The 18,482-nt window shown below is 32.9% G+C and overlaps 2 protein-coding genes and 1 non-coding gene across 3 annotated transcripts; 1 reads left to right on the top strand and 2 right to left on the bottom strand.

The window, feature by feature from the left end:
- Positions 1-76: 76 nt before the first annotated feature.
- On the bottom strand, positions 77-150 carry TRNAI-AAU. Its single transcript has one exon. It is a non-coding gene; the product is annotated as a tRNA-Ile (tRNA).
- Positions 151-1,097: 947 nt separating this feature from the next.
- LOC116003797 (glutamyl-tRNA(Gln) amidotransferase subunit C, chloroplastic/mitochondrial) lies at positions 1,098-4,364 on the top strand. The gene is made up of 5 exons (XM_031243735.1): positions 1,098-1,339; positions 1,431-1,471; positions 2,349-2,404; positions 3,753-3,804; positions 3,885-4,364. Exons 1-5 carry the CDS (start codon positions 1,133-1,135, stop codon positions 3,958-3,960), a joined length of 432 nt encoding a protein of 143 aa, XP_031099595.1. The 5' UTR covers positions 1,098-1,132; the 3' UTR covers positions 3,961-4,364.
- Positions 4,365-10,037: 5,673 nt separating this feature from the next.
- LOC116004961 (protein EMBRYO DEFECTIVE 1674-like) lies at positions 10,038-13,241 on the bottom strand. The gene is made up of 4 exons (XM_031245164.1): positions 13,105-13,241; positions 12,947-13,032; positions 11,664-11,808; positions 10,038-11,431 (listed from the first exon to the last, which is right to left on the bottom strand). Exons 1-4 carry the CDS (start codon positions 13,177-13,179, stop codon positions 10,889-10,891), a joined length of 849 nt encoding a protein of 282 aa, XP_031101024.1. The 5' UTR covers positions 13,180-13,241; the 3' UTR covers positions 10,038-10,888.
- Between the last annotated feature and the right edge of the window lie 5,241 nt (positions 13,242-18,482).

The raw sequence follows: 18,482 nt of genomic DNA, 5'->3' as shown, positions 1-18,482 counted from the left end.
ATACATGTATATATGTTATACCCACAAATGCACCTTGCAACCCTGAAGTGGCGTAAATATAGAAAAATATAAGATTTGGCCCATGCAGGTCTCGAACCTGCGACCTTCGCGTTATTAGCACGACGCTCTAACCAACTGAGCTAATAGGCCATTTTGTTATTTTATTTCATACAATATATTAGTTTATAAGTTTGTTTGATTTGTATGTGAAGTTTAACCGCTTTACTGCTACAATTCAAGTTATTTTCTGCATTTTCTGTTCGATATGCATCAATTGTGTGTTAGGACTAGTAAATATTATAGATTTTTTTTAAATTACATGATCCTTCATATTAGTGTGCTAATTCGCTTAATTTATGTATTGATATATATTGTGCTTTGATGTAATTCTTCAGTCAAGTTTGAATTGCTAATGTGCAATTTGAATACCATACTGTTATATTTAAGATTAAACAATGAGTTTTTCACCAAATTTTTTATTTATGTGCAATTTGAATCTTTGGGTTACGATTAACCATATTTTTATATGTTTGAGTTTAAGTTATCATATATTTTTTAACATTTCATATTTGATGTTTTTTTATTTATCTATGTGCAATTTGAATCTTTGGGTTAAGATTAACCATATTTTTATATGTTTGGGTTTAAGTTATTGACGGTAGTAATTTTTACTCAATTTAGTAAATGACTTTTTTGTGTTTAATTTAGTTTTCAATTTTGATGATTTTACGCAATTTAGTCATCCCTTTATTTTTTGTCAGATTACTCTCCTAATTTCTCCCAAATTCTAATTTCTAAAGCTACCAATTCCAAAGCCCCCCGAATCCCTAACCCTAAACTTTCACGGCTTCAATGCTTCTGCACTTTACTCGTGGTCATTTTAAACTCAGATTATTTTAAGAATTAGGACCACAAATGGTTATTTTTTGAAACTTAGAGAATCATTAGAGGTCATTTTAAAATTGAGAGACCACAACTAGTAAATTCCTAATACTCAGAGGATCATTGGAGGTATTAATTATTATTATTATTATTATATTTTTGGTGGGCTGGCCCTCCAAATTCATCATTCTACATAATCTTCTTAACAATGGGAAGTAGATAAGAAACACAGTAACAACATAACGCAACAATGGGAAGTAGAACATTGCTTTCTCTATGTCCAACAATGGCAACTGCTGCTACCTTGAACCGGATACGAATTGTTTTTCGGACACAGTCATTCGGGTTGAAGCAGGTGGCCCGCCGGAGCTACTCGACGAAAGCGAATAGTGCTCTTCAGCCCCCGGATGTCCCCCGTTTGGCCGAAACAGCTCGCATTTCTCTCACCCCAACTGAGGTATATGATTTTTCAGGGGAAATTATGTGCCGAAACTATATTGTTTGAAAATTTGTCTTTTTCTATGAATTCCCTTTTTCGTTTTTTGTAGGTTGAAGAATTCGGTCTAAAAATTCGACAAGTGATAGACTGGTTTCTCTCTGTCTCCCTCTATGTGTTTGTGTGTATGCCTCTTTATATGATTGATGGGTGTAATGTGCATGCTAATGCTCCGCGTCTAATTTAATTTTTGGGTACAAATTTTTTTCTTTCTGCTCTGTTTCTTGAATGAAGTCCTACATGTTAATAAACTTCTAGTCTGGTAATCAACCAAAGCCCAAGTACACTTGTTTCTTGAGCTGATTCGAACAAATATATTAACTGGCTCTATCTATTAAGTTTGCACCTTTGAATTAATGGATTTTGGAGAACTATCAACTCCTGACGTCTAAATTGAAATACCTCTGTGTGAGCCTGTGAGGTTAATTAGGCCATGAATTCGTATTGTTGAAGGCAATGATTGTATTTCTGCTTTTTATCTATTTTGGGTTATAGAAGAGTAACACCAAGTGTTTAGCTTCATTCGACTATGTATTGACAGAATGTGAATTTCTGAATGATGGACCCCTAAAATCTGTTCAAACTCTCAGATTGCCTTATCTCCTTTTGTTTCATTTGTTTTACTGAGCCACATGCCTTTAATGCAGTCCATTTGGTTAGCTTAAATCATAGAAAATCTGAATTTTTTTTTTCATCTTTGTCATTTCCTAGTTGACTAGCTCTAACATATATACTGTCACTGATTATTTCTGTTTATTACTTTAGCTGTTTACAAATTAAAATCATATTGCATAGCTGTTGGTATCTTTGCATTTCAAATTGCTTGAGATAGGAGATGTTTGTTCCATACTTCCGTTCCTAGTTATAATACCTTCATTAGATTTTTCCATAGGCTATTTTTTACTTTGGCAAACATCATTGGTGTTGCTTTCAGGTTGCTTTTTGTTTAAGATTTTGGTTTCTTATGCAGGTTTGGTCAACTTCAAGCTGTAGATCTTCAAAGTATTGAGCCAGCTATTAGGGCAGGTAATTTAAATGCTTAAGACTGTATAAAAAGAAGAGAACAATATGTTGTATATTTTTCTATGTCTCAATGAAAAAACAACAAACATGCACCCACACACACACACACACATACATATATGTATATGTATAGAGGCAATGTGGCCATTCATTAGGAACTAACTCCCATGTCCTTGATGAATAGAGTAGCTATTTCATCAACCATAGCCTTATGCCAACTAGGATGGGAAAGGGCTTGAACAAATTTAGGAGTAGAAACAGAAGACAAACATGTGATTGTGAGGGACAATCATAGGAAAATAAAGATATATATGGGAAAGGGGTTTCGTGTTGATTGGTTACCTACTCGACTTGCGATGGCAGAGCTTGAGCTTGTTGCTGAAACTGGGTCTGAAGACAAATATAGCTCGAGAGATGAATCAGTTGGGCTATTATCAATTTGAACTCCGCAGTGGGTGGTCGAGAACGTTGATGATAAGTGTAAGGAGAGACCGAGAGAGAGTGATACTGTTATTTTGGAAATGAGGTTCTATAGGTAAAGGATTAAGAGTTATAGGTGGTGCCTGAGGTAATGAACAAGGATTTATAGGTGGTGAAGGAGCCTGAGGTAGATGAACCTCAGACCCCCTGAGAAGTAGTGACCAGAAGAACATCAGGAAATAGATCAAGTGATGGCGATGAGGTGGATAAAATGAATGGTGTAGATTCAAAGAAAGTAACATTAGAAGACAGATAAAACCCTGCGTATAAGGGGAATAACATCTAAAACCCTTTCGCAACCTAGAGTACCCAACAGAGTACCCTTTTGTATATTTTTTCATGTCTCAATGAAGAGAAAATATGAATATATATAGACACAATGTGACCTTTCATTGGGAACCTATTCTCAGACAGGCACAACCCTTTTTGTTTCAACAAAGACTATCATTATAATTTGATTGCCTATCTGCAGAAGCTATTAGTCTGTCCTGTTATATTTGGGATATAATCTACGATTCTACATGTTCTTTTGGTTGGAAAGACTGCTCAAAGAGGAATCCTTCTATAAAATGTTAAATTATATAAATCTTTCTGGACATTAGATTGAACTGATTGATACTTGGGCGAAAATATTGTTTTGAACTGTTCCTGAACTTAAAATGAAAACTCTTATTTTGATCTTCAAATTTGTTTGTTATCCATGCCATTGCCAATTTTCTTTTCCTTCCCTTAATTTGGGGGTGGGTGGTTGATGCTCTTGCAGTTTTGCTCTTTTCCTCTGTCAAGTAACACATTCTTCTGTTCATATAATAGGAATACATCTTTGAACTTAATCAATATAACTATCTATATTGTTCTCCATCTACTACAGATACTGAAGGTGACAACTTGCGAGATGATTTTCCTGAAGTTTTTGAAAATAGGTATTATCAATTTTATTTCTCATTTTTGAGTGCATTGCATGTTTTCTTGTTTTAATACAAATATAAATTTTATTCAACAGGGAAGCCATGATAGCCGCTGTGCCAAGCTATGAGGAGCCTTACATCAAAGTTCCCAAAGTGTTGAACAAGGAATAATATGTTCAGGGCTTACTAATCAATTGTAGGCCTTCACCCTCTCCGTTCCCATCTTTTTTTTTTTGTAGGCCTTCACCCTCTCCATTCCCATCTAATTGACTTAAAAACCAAAAATGGCCAGCAGCTTTCCATTTCATTCTTGTTTTAAATTTCTTCTCTGCATTTTGTTCCTAGAGGGAGTTGGCATGTTGCCCAGATTCCCATATTCATTCTGAGCTTTGCATCATGGACAAGGAGGTTTTCTATATTTTGGTGGAGTGAGCAATTGATATAAATGCTATTATGTAGTAACAATTGCACAAAAATGCATACTTGGCATGTAATGTTATGAATTTGTTACTTTTTCATTATAGGAAAAATGGTGTAAACCAATAAACTTATTTATACTTTTGGAAAGAATTAAATTTTTTTTTTTAGTAATATATTGATAATAATGCCAAGTATAATGTAGTTTGATGACATTACTGTTACTTTTCATAAGAAAGGTCTCAGGTTCAATGTACTAAAAAAATTGATAAAAAAAAATTGATAATAATAATTTTTTTAAAAGATTATTGTATATATTTGCTTTAAATGAATTCTGTTTACAAAATGTTTTTGAAATATATTTCACAAAAGGTATATTATTATAGGTGTTAGGAATAATTTTTCATAAAATTTGATGATGATAACTAAATGGGGTGTTTGGTTGGGAGGAAGGAATTAGGGAGGAAAGAAATTGTAATTTGCTGAGAAAAGAATAATGTGAAAATAAAGTAGAAATTCAAATTATATTGTTTAGTAGGGAGGAATGAAATTATTGAGAATGAGAGGGGAAGAAGTGATATAAAAACTAAAATGTCTTTCTGTAATAATAATAATAATAATAATAATAATAAATAAATAAATAAATAAATGGCAAAAAGGTCATTTTCTTCTTCTTATTTTCCTTTCTACATTGAATTCCGGCCAATTCATATGGGAGAGATACGAATTACAATTCATTGAATTAAGGGAATTGCAATTCCCTCCAACAAAACACTATATATGAATTTCATTGTAATTGAATTACAATATAATTGGTTGTTATGCCGTGGACCCAGGTCCACCTTGCAAGGTGGACCTGAGTCTACATTCACATACACTATACTCTATATTCACATACACTATACTCTACATTCACAATTTGTAAACTCCACATTCACACATTACAGGATTATATGTTTAGTAACTATACTCTACATTCACATACACTATACTCTACATTCACAATTTGTAAACTCCACATTCACACATTCAAAACTCTATATTCACAGGTCATATACTCCACATTCACAACTTGAGAACTCCACATTCACACATTAAAGGGCTACAAGTTGCTAGAACTTCTTAACTCTATTATAGATTCACACATGCATAACTCTACATTCACGATTTCTATACTCCATATTCACAATTTGAAACCTCCACATTCACACATTTCTGGGCAACTCTACATTCACACAATCATAAATCTACATTCACGATTTCTATACTCTACATTCACACTTTGAAACCTCTACATTCACACATTTTCGGACAACTCTATATTCATCAATATGTTTACTAATTAAAAAAAAAAGACAAAAACGACGTAGTTTTGGACCCAGGTCCACCTGGGTCCACCTTGCAAGGTGGACCTGGGTCCACAGCATAATTTGCTCAATAGGGGTGGGTTGTTATAATTCATGCCAACCAAATACCCCATATATATGACCCAAAATTTCAATAAGTGTAAGATATTCAAAAGTTCTTTTGCACTACTAAATTTGCCATTTACTAGAAGGAAGTAAACCAAGCTGACCAGAAGGATTGAGCAGGATTTCAAGAGAAGTGTTTCTATAACATTTACTCACGTTATCTCATCTCGATTATTTTCAAAAGCTTATAGGGTTGTTCTATCAATGCAAAAGGAATGAATCAACCTAGGAAGGAGATTGTGCACGGAAGGTGTTAAGAGATTCAAAGATATAAAAGAGATATTAGACACATTTTCAAAAGTATGAAACTTAGAGCTCTATCTAGAAGACATAACGGTGACAAGTTGCAATAAATTTTTTTGAACCAAGCTTGAGCCTTAACTTACACAAATAGGAAAACAATCTTTACCCATTGCTTTATAAAAACTCAAGTTTAGGACTATGACAACGAAAAATGGAAATTGTGGCAGCTTTTGGACGGCTATCGCTTGCTTGAGTAACAACGGACAAACTTGAATTTGAATCAAGACTCAATTCTACATATCTATAAAAGGAGGATATTAAGTTTAGCTTAGAGCAAGTTGATGATTTACAAGTTCCTAAGAATACAAGAGAGATTAAAAAGTTTTTTAGCGACATTCAATGTTATAAGATAAACATAATCATTCATATTCTAAAAGTCCAACCTCAAAACAAACCATCTCTTTCTTTGAAAAGTGTTGGATGATTATCTAAGCAAGGGAACTTCGTCTTTGACCCTTGGCGAAAATTGATCAGACAATGAAGATTTAGTTGACTAAGTCCAATCTACAAGTTAATATTGCACATAATTACACTAACACATTTAACTATGCTAACAACTTAGAGGGAAAAGGAAAAAGAAGATAGAGAATAAAAGACAAGAATTTATAAGTATATATAAGAAAATAAATATAATATACACAATTTTTTTTTTTTTTTGGTATATTTGAGATAATATACATGTTATCACTATAGATAAATACACAACCCATTTAACGATACTAAAAAGAAACAAAAAAGTAAATTTAAAAAAATTAAAAATGTAAAAGTTATTTCATCAATACATTTTAACCTTATTTAAAACCATAATAATATTGACAACATTAAATATCAATAAAAAGAAAAATGAACACAAGTTCTAGTCAACTTGTCGTGTAAGAAATGGAATACGAATCACATTGAAAGCATGATACCATTTCAAATAAAAAAGTTGGTCCTACTTTCAACTAAAATAAATGTAAATTGAGTCCTAAACCCATTTTAATTAAGTTAATTAGTTGAATGGATAACTATATTCAGCAACTTGACGACAAGTCAATATAGTTACATACCGATGTATGCAAAAGGTCATGATATATTTTTAAAAAGATTATTTTTATGAATTACTTTTTTTTTAAAAGATCGAAATTACTTATAATTCAATTCAATTTTTAATAATATTTAAATTGATATTAACTACTATTTGATCATCACATAATTGATGTGTTATGATTGTATTGATCCATATTATGTCGTGATTTTAATATGAAAAATAACACCTTTTTTTTGTAATAAATATTTAAAAGCATCATAATTTTGATGCTCCATTTTTGATTTGATGTTTCAACTAAGGGGAAATTACCATTTTAGTCCTTCAATTGTTTTCCAATTGTTAGTGTAGTCATTAATTTTCAATTTCAACTAATTTGATTCTTAAATTGTTTAAAATTTCGTCAATTAGACTCTTAAAGTACCAAATTGACGAAATTTTAAAAATGGAGAAATCACCATTTTGGTCCCTCGAAAGAGTTTAATTAACGAAATTTTAAACAATTCAAGCATCAAATTAGTTGAAATTAAAAACTAGAAACTACATTAAGAGTTGGAAAACAATTGAGAGAGCAAAATAATGATTTTCCCTTCAACAAATGATCCCTTATTATAACTGTAGCATACTCATATATAGTAATTATATTGTAATGGCTCTTCTACTAATCATATCATCAACATAAAAAATAAATAAATAAATAAACAAAACAAAAAATTCTACTCGTGCAAGAAATGGAATACAAACCATGTTATAAACGCAAGACCAATTCAGATTAGAAAGCTGAAATTAACTTAGTTTAATTTAGTTTATTTTGATGTATAAAATAATCAAACCTGAAATTTAAAATTTAATTCCCAAAAGATTAATTATTATTTTTGTTTCTTGCAAATCAGGGTCTTGAGGAAATTTGGTACACGGCTGACCTTTGCTATAAATAGAGCAAAAAATAGTCATTATTCTCACCACTCCATCTCCTAAAACGAATTCATACTATCAGAATTCCTGTCTTAAGCTGTTGCATTTTCATGGCTTCCAAAACCTTGTCTGCTATTCTTCTTCTCTTAATGATTGAATTCTGTAAGTATATTCTCATTTATAAATTCACATCTTTTAATTTCAGACTCTACATACAAATTAAACTTGATTTAATGATGTTTGTGGAAGTAGCTTTATATATATATATATAGGAGTGGTTCTGGTGCGGAAATTTGCTCAGGTGCGAACATGCGATTTAATCTGAACCGTTGATCAAATCTATATCAACGACTCAAATCAATGAAAATTATTTAAAAAATGCGTGTCTGTAAGGAACCAAATAGCTTAACCTTAAGCATTAAAATGACGCACTTTAGGTAGACAAACCACACATTTTAAGCACACAAACAAAGCACCTTAAGAACACAAGCAACGCACATAACGTTTTAAAATGGCGCACCTAAATATTATAACTGATGCGCCTTAAGTACAGAAACCACGCACATTAAGAAGAAAAATCACTCACTTAAAGCTTTAAACCGACACACCTTAAGTTTTAACCTTAAGCCCACAAACCAAGCACTTTAAGAATGAAAACAACACACCTAAAGTTTTAGATTGACGCACCTTAAGTTTGACCAATACGAAATATATATATATATATATAAATATATATAATGGGTGAATAATTTCTTTTGTGAGAAATACGTATAAATTTGTTCGTTAATCTAAAGAAAGTGAGCGGATTCAGATTTGAGCTTAAAAAAGAAAGAGCAATGTAATTTTTAATTTGTAAATAAATAGAAATTTGAATGAATATATATACCACCATATTTATCCAACATAATGTATGTTAGGCTTCCTAATCTATCTAAAATCAATGCGTAAACAGCATTTTTTAAATTAACCATTTGTGTTTAAGGCAAAACAATGCATCTTTGGATTTAAATTGCCAAATGCATTAGCTTGTGGTCTGATGGCATCACTGTTACTATTTCAAACGGAAAGTCATATGCTCTAGTCTCATTATCTCAATTAAGGATGTTGGTATAATTAATCATGTTGAACATATACTACAAGTTAGATTATAGTTTAAAAAAAAAAGTGGTGTTGTTCATATGATTATGATTTACAGGTTATTAAAATAATAAAATAAAACAAAACAAAATTTTCGATCAAAGTTTTTGTATGCTCATATTTTTGCAGCATATAATTTTTCATAATTTGTTTTAAAAGTAATGCATACAATAATTATATCAGGTATTTCAGCTGGGAGTGAAGCAGAAACACACAAACTTTTCCCTCAAATTCCATGCAAACGTGACTGGGATTGCCGTATAGACCCAGATTGCCACACCTGTGACTTTCGACGTGGCATATGTTGTTGGGCTGCTCATGAGGAACCAGACTTTCAAAGACCAAGGAAGATTCTCCAGTTTAATACTGCCTAAATTTCATATATCCAAAAATTATAAATAATTTTTTAAATGAACTCTAGAAATAAATAAATAAATAAATAAATAAATATATATATATATATATATATATATATTTATTTATATTTATATATTTTAATCTAAAAAACTTAAGGATTTCAAAGCCTATTTCTATTGAAATAAACATTTCCATTGTAACACAAATAGTATTTTACAGGTGTACTTTTTTTTTTTAATACAGTGATCCATGATTATATGGCTAAGTTCTCCCCAAAATCTTCACATATTCTATGTATCAAACTTGTTTGTCTAGATATCTTTGGAGATATCTATTGAAAAAAAAAAAGAGTAGAACAAAAAAAAACCCTTATAAACATATACTATTGTATCATATATATATAAAAATATATATATAAGATTCAAGCCGTCGTCAGATTTTTGTGAAATTTAATGTTTGATTTATTTGCTTTGTGTATTCATTTATTGTATCAAAAAGTGATAATTACTTTTTTTTTTTTTGAAGTCTTGCCGTGAGCTCAACAAAGTAGGTAAAATCACACTTTCAATTCAACATAACACTTCATTTTTTTAATTAACAGCGTATGATTTATTTATAACTATACACAATTAGTCCATCGTATATTAATTCTTTAAAAAGATATCAGCAAGAGTAATTACAAGATCACATGTCATCTAATTGAGCTATAAATTTAAATTAGTATTGTGAGCCAATTGGTTCCGAACACAACCGCTCTCACAGGTCTTTTCAAAAAAAAAAAAAAAACAAACAAAACAAAAAACACAAAAAACAGCTCTCACAGGTTTCTGGGCATGGCCTCGCAGTTCAAGCAGACTTCCATATACCAGTATGCTCCATAAAGTTGGCAAAGATCAGAAAGGATGCAAAGACATGCACTGAACAAATGAAAAAGTAACATGTCGCCCGCATAGACTTAACTCGCTGGTTCGGTAGACAGTATTTGTAGAAAGAAACCAATGTTCAAAATTCGGCAGCGACAGTGTGAAAATTATACTCAACGTGGGCAAATTCCTTGAACGCACCGGCATTTGGCTCTATCTCCTGAGCTACTAAGTTACGGTAATTTGCATCCTCCCAAATACTCTGTTAGATCGGGGTGTGAGAAGCCCTTGGGGTTGGAGATTCAACCTTTTGGGGAAAGAAGAAAAAGTAACATGTTATCATAGCCAAATGGTGCACAAGTTCATAACTAGCCATTTTTGCAATTCATTTTCCTTGTTTAATAGGCTTCTAAAAGTTGGCCCTTACTACTTTCTTTCCAGCTTGCTTTTCAGCAAATGTGCTCCAACTGCTTCATCTGGTTCTCATTTGCTAGTGTCTGCATTCTGCATAACCAGGACTCTTGGGACCCTTTGCCGATTTCTTAGCTCCACACTTTCGTTGAGGCCATGTAATATCATAAATGAATTCCCAGAACTTAGAAAATGCACTAGTTCTCACTCCCAACTCGTCCCTGAAACATTTTAGCCTTAGTCATACTCCTAGTAATACGACCCTCGCTTCTCTCAAATACTTTAGGAGATTGCCTATCAGCCTTCTTCTTGACTTTATCTGACAATACTTTAGGAGATTGCCTATCAGCCATCTTCTTGACTTTATCTTTCCTTTGTTGACTTGTATCTTCATTGCTGGTTGCAACCTCACTAGAAGCTCTTTTGTTCTTATGACCTGAAATTTCACTATTCTTAGATGTAACACTGCCGTTTTTAGGTGGTATCTCGGTGGAAAGATCTTTACTAGTCATGCAGCTTTCTGAATCATAAAGGCCAGGCTCACAGAAATCCCGGAGAAAAGTTGCTGGCAGATCATCAAATGAAGTAAAATCAGAGTTAGTTATTCCTTCAGCTGATGACCGTTTCAATTCATCAAATGAAATCCTTGGTAAAGCATATCTCTTTGTTGACTGTTCACAAGGTTGACCAGCAATTTCCTCCCAGTAATATGGAAATCCAACACAAAAATGGTTGCACATCTGTTCCAATCAATACATACAAAAAATATTATATTATACTCCCTATCTTCAAACAGAGAAAAACTCCAAAGAAAATTTATTGAACTGGATTTTTAAACAAGCTAGAAGCATGAGCAACATGGATAAAGAAAAACAAATGGCAACAGCTGTATGAGCCATAGTAGAAAGCACTTATGAAAGGGCTGAAAAGAGGACAAGTAGCAAAAATAGAGCAATAGAAGGGCATGAACACCTCAAATGGGAAGCCATTTTGGATTGTGCGAGACCTATTGATGCAACCACTAACTACAATAACAATGCCATCTACTGCCTCAACCGTAACTGTATCAATCCTCTTAGAAATTGCAGCAGAGTGGAATATTCTTGCATCTTGGCTCCTGATACAAAATCAAATATACAAGTGCATAAGTAGAATATTTCTGGAAAGCATGTCGTGTTAATGAAATATTATTTTCCAAAATAAAAAGAATAGAAAAAACAGAGAAGACGATAAATTGATAATAAAGAAAATGATACATAGCAAGTATATTCTTCAACAAGTGATTGCAGCATCCAAATGTAATAGCCTAACATAACATAGGAGCCATGAGTCCACATGGAGCCACTATTAGAATTTTTTCAGCAGTCCAAAAGCAGTATTCATATGTTGGCTCTATCGTGATACTGTATCACCTATTTAAGTTTAAAGTGGGTTCTTACACATTTAACTTTGTGCATGATTACCAATTTTGGGTCCCACGACATTCCTGAAGAAGACAATATGCTTATCAAGAACCCAAGATGATGAGGGTTCTGGAGGTGGCTCTAACAGGGTAAATAAATTCGAGAATTCCGGCCAGTAGTGCATTCTGATCACATTTTGAAACATCTAGAGCTTGCCAGAGAGCTACTAAGATGAGTCTAAATGGAAACAGATTTTAGACTGTCCCCATAAGAGTCTAGTGGCTTGATGTGGGCACATGACATGCAATTTTATAAACTTTTTTTTTTTTCTTTTTGCATAGATCTAAGGTGAATGAGATTGAACCTATGACATCCTATCCAGATTCATAGACTTATGCTGCTAAATTACAGGCCCTTTCTCACACAATGCGTCATGTATACAATTTCTGGCTCCTGCAACCAACATAGAACTCTTAAGTACACATTGCACTTCAAATAAATATTGCACATTGTGATCTACATTCCATATAATTTTTCCAGTCCTTTCCTTTTCAGAAAGTCCCCATGTCTTCTTAACTTCAGCATGGACAACAAAGGAGGGGCCGAGGGACAAGAAGGTGGGAAAAAATCTCTACCAAAACTGTGTGACCAAAATCATACATTTTTCATTTCTTCAGCAGAACCAGTGAATACTGACAGAAACACATATCCAGTAAACTGTTCCCAATTTTCTGATTATGTAGAGAACACTCAGAACTAGAATACTAGATTACTAGCACAAACACTGCTAGCAGCAGTTCATAAAAACAACACAACAAAATCTACTGAGCAGAGAGACAAGAAGAGTAGTACTCTCTAAAAGTGAAGCCCGCTACTCCTATTCGCTCGGATTTGGAATTCGTTGAGAATTTGATGAGCCACCAGTCGCACAAATACACCTGCAAATGCGCGCTTGTGAGAAAGAATCTTTGTGTGTATACTCTCACGCGCACACATTAAGAAATGCATACCTCTTTGAGGAAGGAGGAACTGATCGCGGTGAAGTTTTGGCGCGATTGATTTGGAACAGCTCTGAATTTCTCCATCTGTGAGAAAATGATGATGAAATCTAGGGTTCTAACACAGACACATGAGTTTATACTCCATACATTTTATCATATTATGTAGAGCTCTCAAACGGTTGGAATTCGTTTTTTATAGGGGTTGGGATTTTTAGATTTTACAACCGACCACAACCAGTGGTCTGAGTGTTGACTGGCTAAACGGGACAGCCTGTCTTTAAATTAAAAGATTAATTAAATACAATATATAAAATATGAATATATTATTTATTTTATTGATTTGATTTATATCAATTATCAATTTATCATTTATCAAACAAAATTGGTACATTAAATTTTACACAAATAACTAAATATTTACACAACACAAAATTAGTACATAAAAATTTTAAAATTTTCTAATTCATTCAAGTTCCAACTTCCAACACAACATTCAACAATCAATATTCAAAGTTTTCAACACATTAATACATTAATACCTTCTTTCATCAATCACAATCAACAACAATATTACAAGCCTTGTAATCCATTGATTCATGATCATCATTATCTACATTAAAAGTCTTGTAATGTTTACCTGGAGCAGAGGAGTTAGTGCGTAGCACGTATGCCGGAGTTTCGAATGGAGAAGGGAGAATTGGTAGTATGCCGGTGCCTGAGACGCCAACCGGTGCCGTATCTCGACCGGAGAGAGACCGGAGTAGGGAGATTGGAAGAAGGCTGAACCGTAGCCCGCAGGTTGCCGTCGTTGGTGTACCGTCGATCGCTAGTTGAAGTTCACAGTTCCGCTACGGACTTCGCACTTCGTAGTTCGTGGTAGATCGCAGAGACTGGGAGAGCCAGGGACGCAGGGATTTAGGGATTTTAATTTTAGGGTGTGTTTGGAAAGTAAGAAAATGATTTCTGGAAAATGAGATATTTTTCAGAAATCATTTTCCTTTCTTATGTTTGGCTGCAGAGCAGAAAATTGACATTGCGTGTTTGGTTCATTTTCTAGAAAATAGACAGGAAAATTAACAAAATTGTAAAAAAAAAAAAACATAAAAACAAGTGAAATCAGTCAGTGGCCAACTGGTTTCGAGAGTAAACCAATCTCGTCGACTGGTTTCCTTCGAGAAACCAGTCTCGCCGACTAGTCGCCCGATTGGTTTTGAAACTAGTCTCACCAAGGTCGGGAGACGAAAGATGCAACGAGAGGCGGAAGATGAAGAAGAGGCAAAAAATGATTTTCCCTCAAAAAATGGGGAAGTCATTTTCCATAAAATGTGGCTTCTTTTCCATTGACCAACAAGTTAATTTCCATTAACCACAATTTTCTTCTCCTTCCCAAACACTAGAAACCCGAAAAATGATTTCCATAAATTAAATCATTTTCCGGATTTCCAAACACATCCTTAGGGAAAATGGGAATACCGTGGTAAAAAAATAAAATAAAATAAAATAAATGCCGGGTTACCCGCGGGTTACCGGGATCAACCCGTTTAACCCATATCAAATCCGGTTTAAATGGGCCGGGTTGGGATTTCTCCTACTGAATCCAACTAAACACATGTTAAATGGGCCCAACTCAGATTTAGTGTAGTTGGTCCGTTGTCTGACTGGAAGTGGCAGTATGAGAGTTCGAAGCTCACTGGAAGCATGTTGGAAGGTCGACTAGGATTTCCGGTTTGGGACAAACCTAGTCAAGTTAGTCAAATTGTTAACTTAATAACCACAATGTTACAAGTTTGATTTCTAGTAGTATGATCTTCTTGTTTTGAGACGATTAACTATGAGTAATCTTTGCTGATTTACCTCTTTTTGTCTTTTTGTCTTTTTGTCATTTGCCGACTAGGTTCAGAAATCAAGGTTTGTCTAGTTCACACCCTCAAAACGTGACTACAGGTTTCACTCACCAAAAAAAAAAAACAATTTTAGTCCATCAATTGTTCATTGTTAACGATTTTAATCCTTAACTTTTTACCATGACAATATGCACCTTTAAATCTTCAAAAAAGTTTTTTTTTTTTTTCATCACATGATTCACATCTGAATTAAGGCCTAGGTACTCCAAAAATAGATTTGATTTGCACCTCCCTACTCGCGATAGGGAGTCTCTATACTATAAAATTCAATATATTTTAAAAAAGCTCTTGTATATATAGTGGTGCAAACCCACTTCCCAAACCAATGTGGGACAAAGGCTACTTTAAAGCATTTCCATCTTCATTTCTCAACTCAAACAGGTCTACTTTGAGAATTAATTTCTCATTCACCCATTATCCATTTTGAGCGTACAATATATCAATCTTTTCGTCTCACTACAACGAACCTGAATCTACTTTGATCCGACCCAAATCGAAAGTGGACCTCACATATATTTGTACCACAAAATAGTCACTTACAGTGCCATTTTTGCTATTGTTCCAACATTACTTTCATTTGTAATCGGTCTTAAAATGATGTTTGCTATTATAATATAAACACTATTTATTGTGAAACTTAACGTATCCTCACGTGAACTATTCAACTATTGTATCATCCCGATTAGGGCTGTGCATCAGGTGGGTTCAGACGGATCGGGTATCTCAATAGTCAATTCGAACGGATTTCGGTTTTTAATTTACATATCCAAACCATCCAATTTAAGCTTTATAACCGTCAGATTTATATAAAATCGGATTCGGACAAAAAAATTGGATTTCGGATTATTCGGTTTAAAAATAAATAGAAATTAAAAATTATGTAATAATAAAAAATATACATCTTCCAAATTTGCATTATGCAAATTATAACTTACAAGTTTCAAAAAGGCAAAAATATATACTGAAATACCAAAATTAGCTAATTTAGTTAGCTAATTATGTGATAAAGACAAATATACAATAATACAATCACATAATTAAGTACAAAAAAAATATATACACAAATGATAGATTCACAACTTACATATTTACAGGTATAAACTTCATGTCTTCTTCATTTTAACCCAAAAATTACAGTAAGTCAATCACTAGCCTATACTTCCTCATCTTCCTGTTAACAAATGCAAATAGGTTAAGGTGAAATAAGACAAGTTACTTATATCTTGCTAATTTTTCAAATCAAGATAGAATTTGGGGTAAGTTGCTACTTTGAGTTTTGGAACAAAATCCAAAACTCATGAGCAACATACCATCACAAAATCCTTTGATTCAGACAAAGGTAGAAGTATCATCACAACCACTCAAAAGAAAATAATTGAAAAAACTAAAAAAGAAATGACGAAGGGAGAGTGATATACCATATCAGATAACCATAAGACCTTCACTCAAGATCCAATGATTTTAATCAATGAATCAAGGCAAAAGACTAAGACCTATTGAACTAATTATTTACATTTTTTACCTGGGAGCTCCTTCGCACCTGATCCTGTGTGTGTGTGTATATATATAGACACAAACGTACACGTTTATCTCATGTGTTGTTTTATCTCATTTTTTAAAAAACTTAGGTGATTCCAGTTTCGTTGGACTAATCCTAAATCCATAGGATGGTCCTAGAGCCTCTGCATATATAAATTTGCGAGTCATATAATCAACCTATCAGTAAGATCCTTGTCTCATGTGCGCACTAGTGATCCAATCCAGACCTTCTAGCATCCGATCATTGAGTCATTTTTTCCATACATACGTGTTTCTAGTCAGATTCCGACCTTACACTGCCGTCTCCAGTCATAATATTTAAGTCATACGACAAACCAATTACGCTAAACCCGAGGGCACGTATTGTTTTCTCTATTTTATGAAGTTGCTGATTTTTTTTTAAATTTTCTTTTTTGTTTTTTGTTTGAAGATTTCCTTTTTTGTTTCTATGCTACCTAGATAATAATTAATGGTAATTTCAAAATAGCTCATTTATATAAAATTGTACAATTCCCAATAGTAAAAATATCAACTATAATAAATAAAAATAATTCATGACATTTTTATATGTAGTAGACAATAATATAAAATGTTACTATTCTATTTATTTATAATAATTCATATTCTTTTTTTCTTTTTTTTTTTTGGTGAGCAATCATTCATATTCTTATTATTTGTCATTGTAAACTTGTTTAAAATGTAAAGTATATATCAACTACGATAAATAAAAATAATTCATGACATTTTTATATGTAGTAGACAATAATATAAAATTTTACTATTCTATTTAGTTATAATAATTCATATTCTTTCTTTTTTTTGGTGAGCAATCATTCATATTCTTATTATTTGTCATTGTAAACCTGTTTAAAATGTAAAGTAAAAATTTTATCAGTAACTTATCAAGTTATCAACTAGTTGGCTTTACTGTGCAAATAAGAATTTGAATATAGGGAGAAACGGTCAAATTTTGTGCATAAATAATGGAAAAGTTCACGGATATTCCAGCTTTGATAAACAATTGTGCGGGACCCACCACATTTTTTACGAACCTTGTCATCATCTAATAATGAGTGTCACACTGTCATAGTGTCATCTCACTTGCTCGTGCAGCTGCCAATTGTCTCAGGCCCACCTTTTTCTTTTGAGTGAAGATAAAACCTTTTTTTCCTTTTTTTGGGTGCAAACAGTGAAGATAAAACTTTGCAGCTGAAAGTGTGTATTTGATAAATGAAAAGTAATATTTTCAGTTGTTAAATTATATTTGTGCTATAGATTTAATTAATGAGTAATATGTGTGATCATTTTTAGTGTTTAAGTTATGTGTAAAATGACAAGTTTAGTCTTTAAAGGACCTGATTCGCTACTTTATTAAGTAACATATTGGTGGCAGAAATAATTTTTGAAGAACTAAAATTGTCACTTTACGCATATATTAGGGGTAAAAAAGATCATGCATATAATTTAGGGACTAAATGTGTACCATGGCCCATGGGTATATCTAGAGGACAAAAAATGTAATTTCCCTTAGATAAACCCTGCTTCAAAATTTTATATATATATATATATATATATATATATATATATATGTGTGTGTGTGTGTGTGTGTGTGTGTGTGTGTGTGTGTGTGTGTGTGTGTGTGTGTGTGTGTGTGCGCACACATATATGGTCATAGTCAAGTGTGGCCGGCCCTTAACGTGTGGTCAGTGCGGCCGCACCACTATGTATACAAATATACACCACTCAATGTTAGAAAATACACCACACAAATATGCATCATTAGGTACGTATCACCAAAAAACACACTACTAGGTATGCAAATATACACCATACAATCTTAGCAAATGCACCATAGTGGCAGGGGAGTTATGGTGTATTATTTTGGGTGTGTGATGTGTTTTTTTTGGGTTTTGTGTATTTTCATTGTGGTGCGTTTTCTAACAT

Source organism: Ipomoea triloba, chromosome 14, assembly GCF_003576645.1.
Source record: "Ipomoea triloba cultivar NCNSP0323 chromosome 14, ASM357664v1".
NCBI lineage: Eukaryota > Viridiplantae > Streptophyta > Magnoliopsida > Solanales > Convolvulaceae > Ipomoea > Ipomoea triloba.
The sequence above is the reverse complement of the archived record's forward strand: the minus strand, read 5'-3'. Positions and strand labels throughout refer to the sequence as shown.

Excerpts from the sequence above, each read along its gene's own strand:
- LOC116003797 (XM_031243735.1), top strand. The coding sequence starts at position 1,133 with ATGGGAAGTAGAACATTGCTTTCTCTATGTCCAACAATGGCAACTGCT. Across the intron at positions 1,472-2,348 it reads ATTCGACAAGTGATAGACTG|GTTTGGTCAACTTCAAGCTG; the intron begins GTTTCTCTCTGT and ends TTTCTTATGCAG. Across the intron at positions 2,405-3,752 it reads TGAGCCAGCTATTAGGGCAG|ATACTGAAGGTGACAACTTG; the intron begins GTAATTTAAATG and ends CATCTACTACAG.
- LOC116004961 (XM_031245164.1), bottom strand. The coding sequence starts at position 13,179 with ATGGAGAAATTCAGAGCTGTTCCAAATCAATCGCGCCAAAACTTCACC. Across the intron at positions 13,033-13,104 it reads GTTCCTCCTTCCTCAAAGAG|GTGTATTTGTGCGACTGGTG; the intron begins GTATGCATTTCT and ends GCGCATTTGCAG. Across the intron at positions 11,432-11,663 it reads AAAATGGCTTCCCATTTGAG|ATGTGCAACCATTTTTGTGT; the intron begins GTGTTCATGCCC and ends TGATTGGAACAG.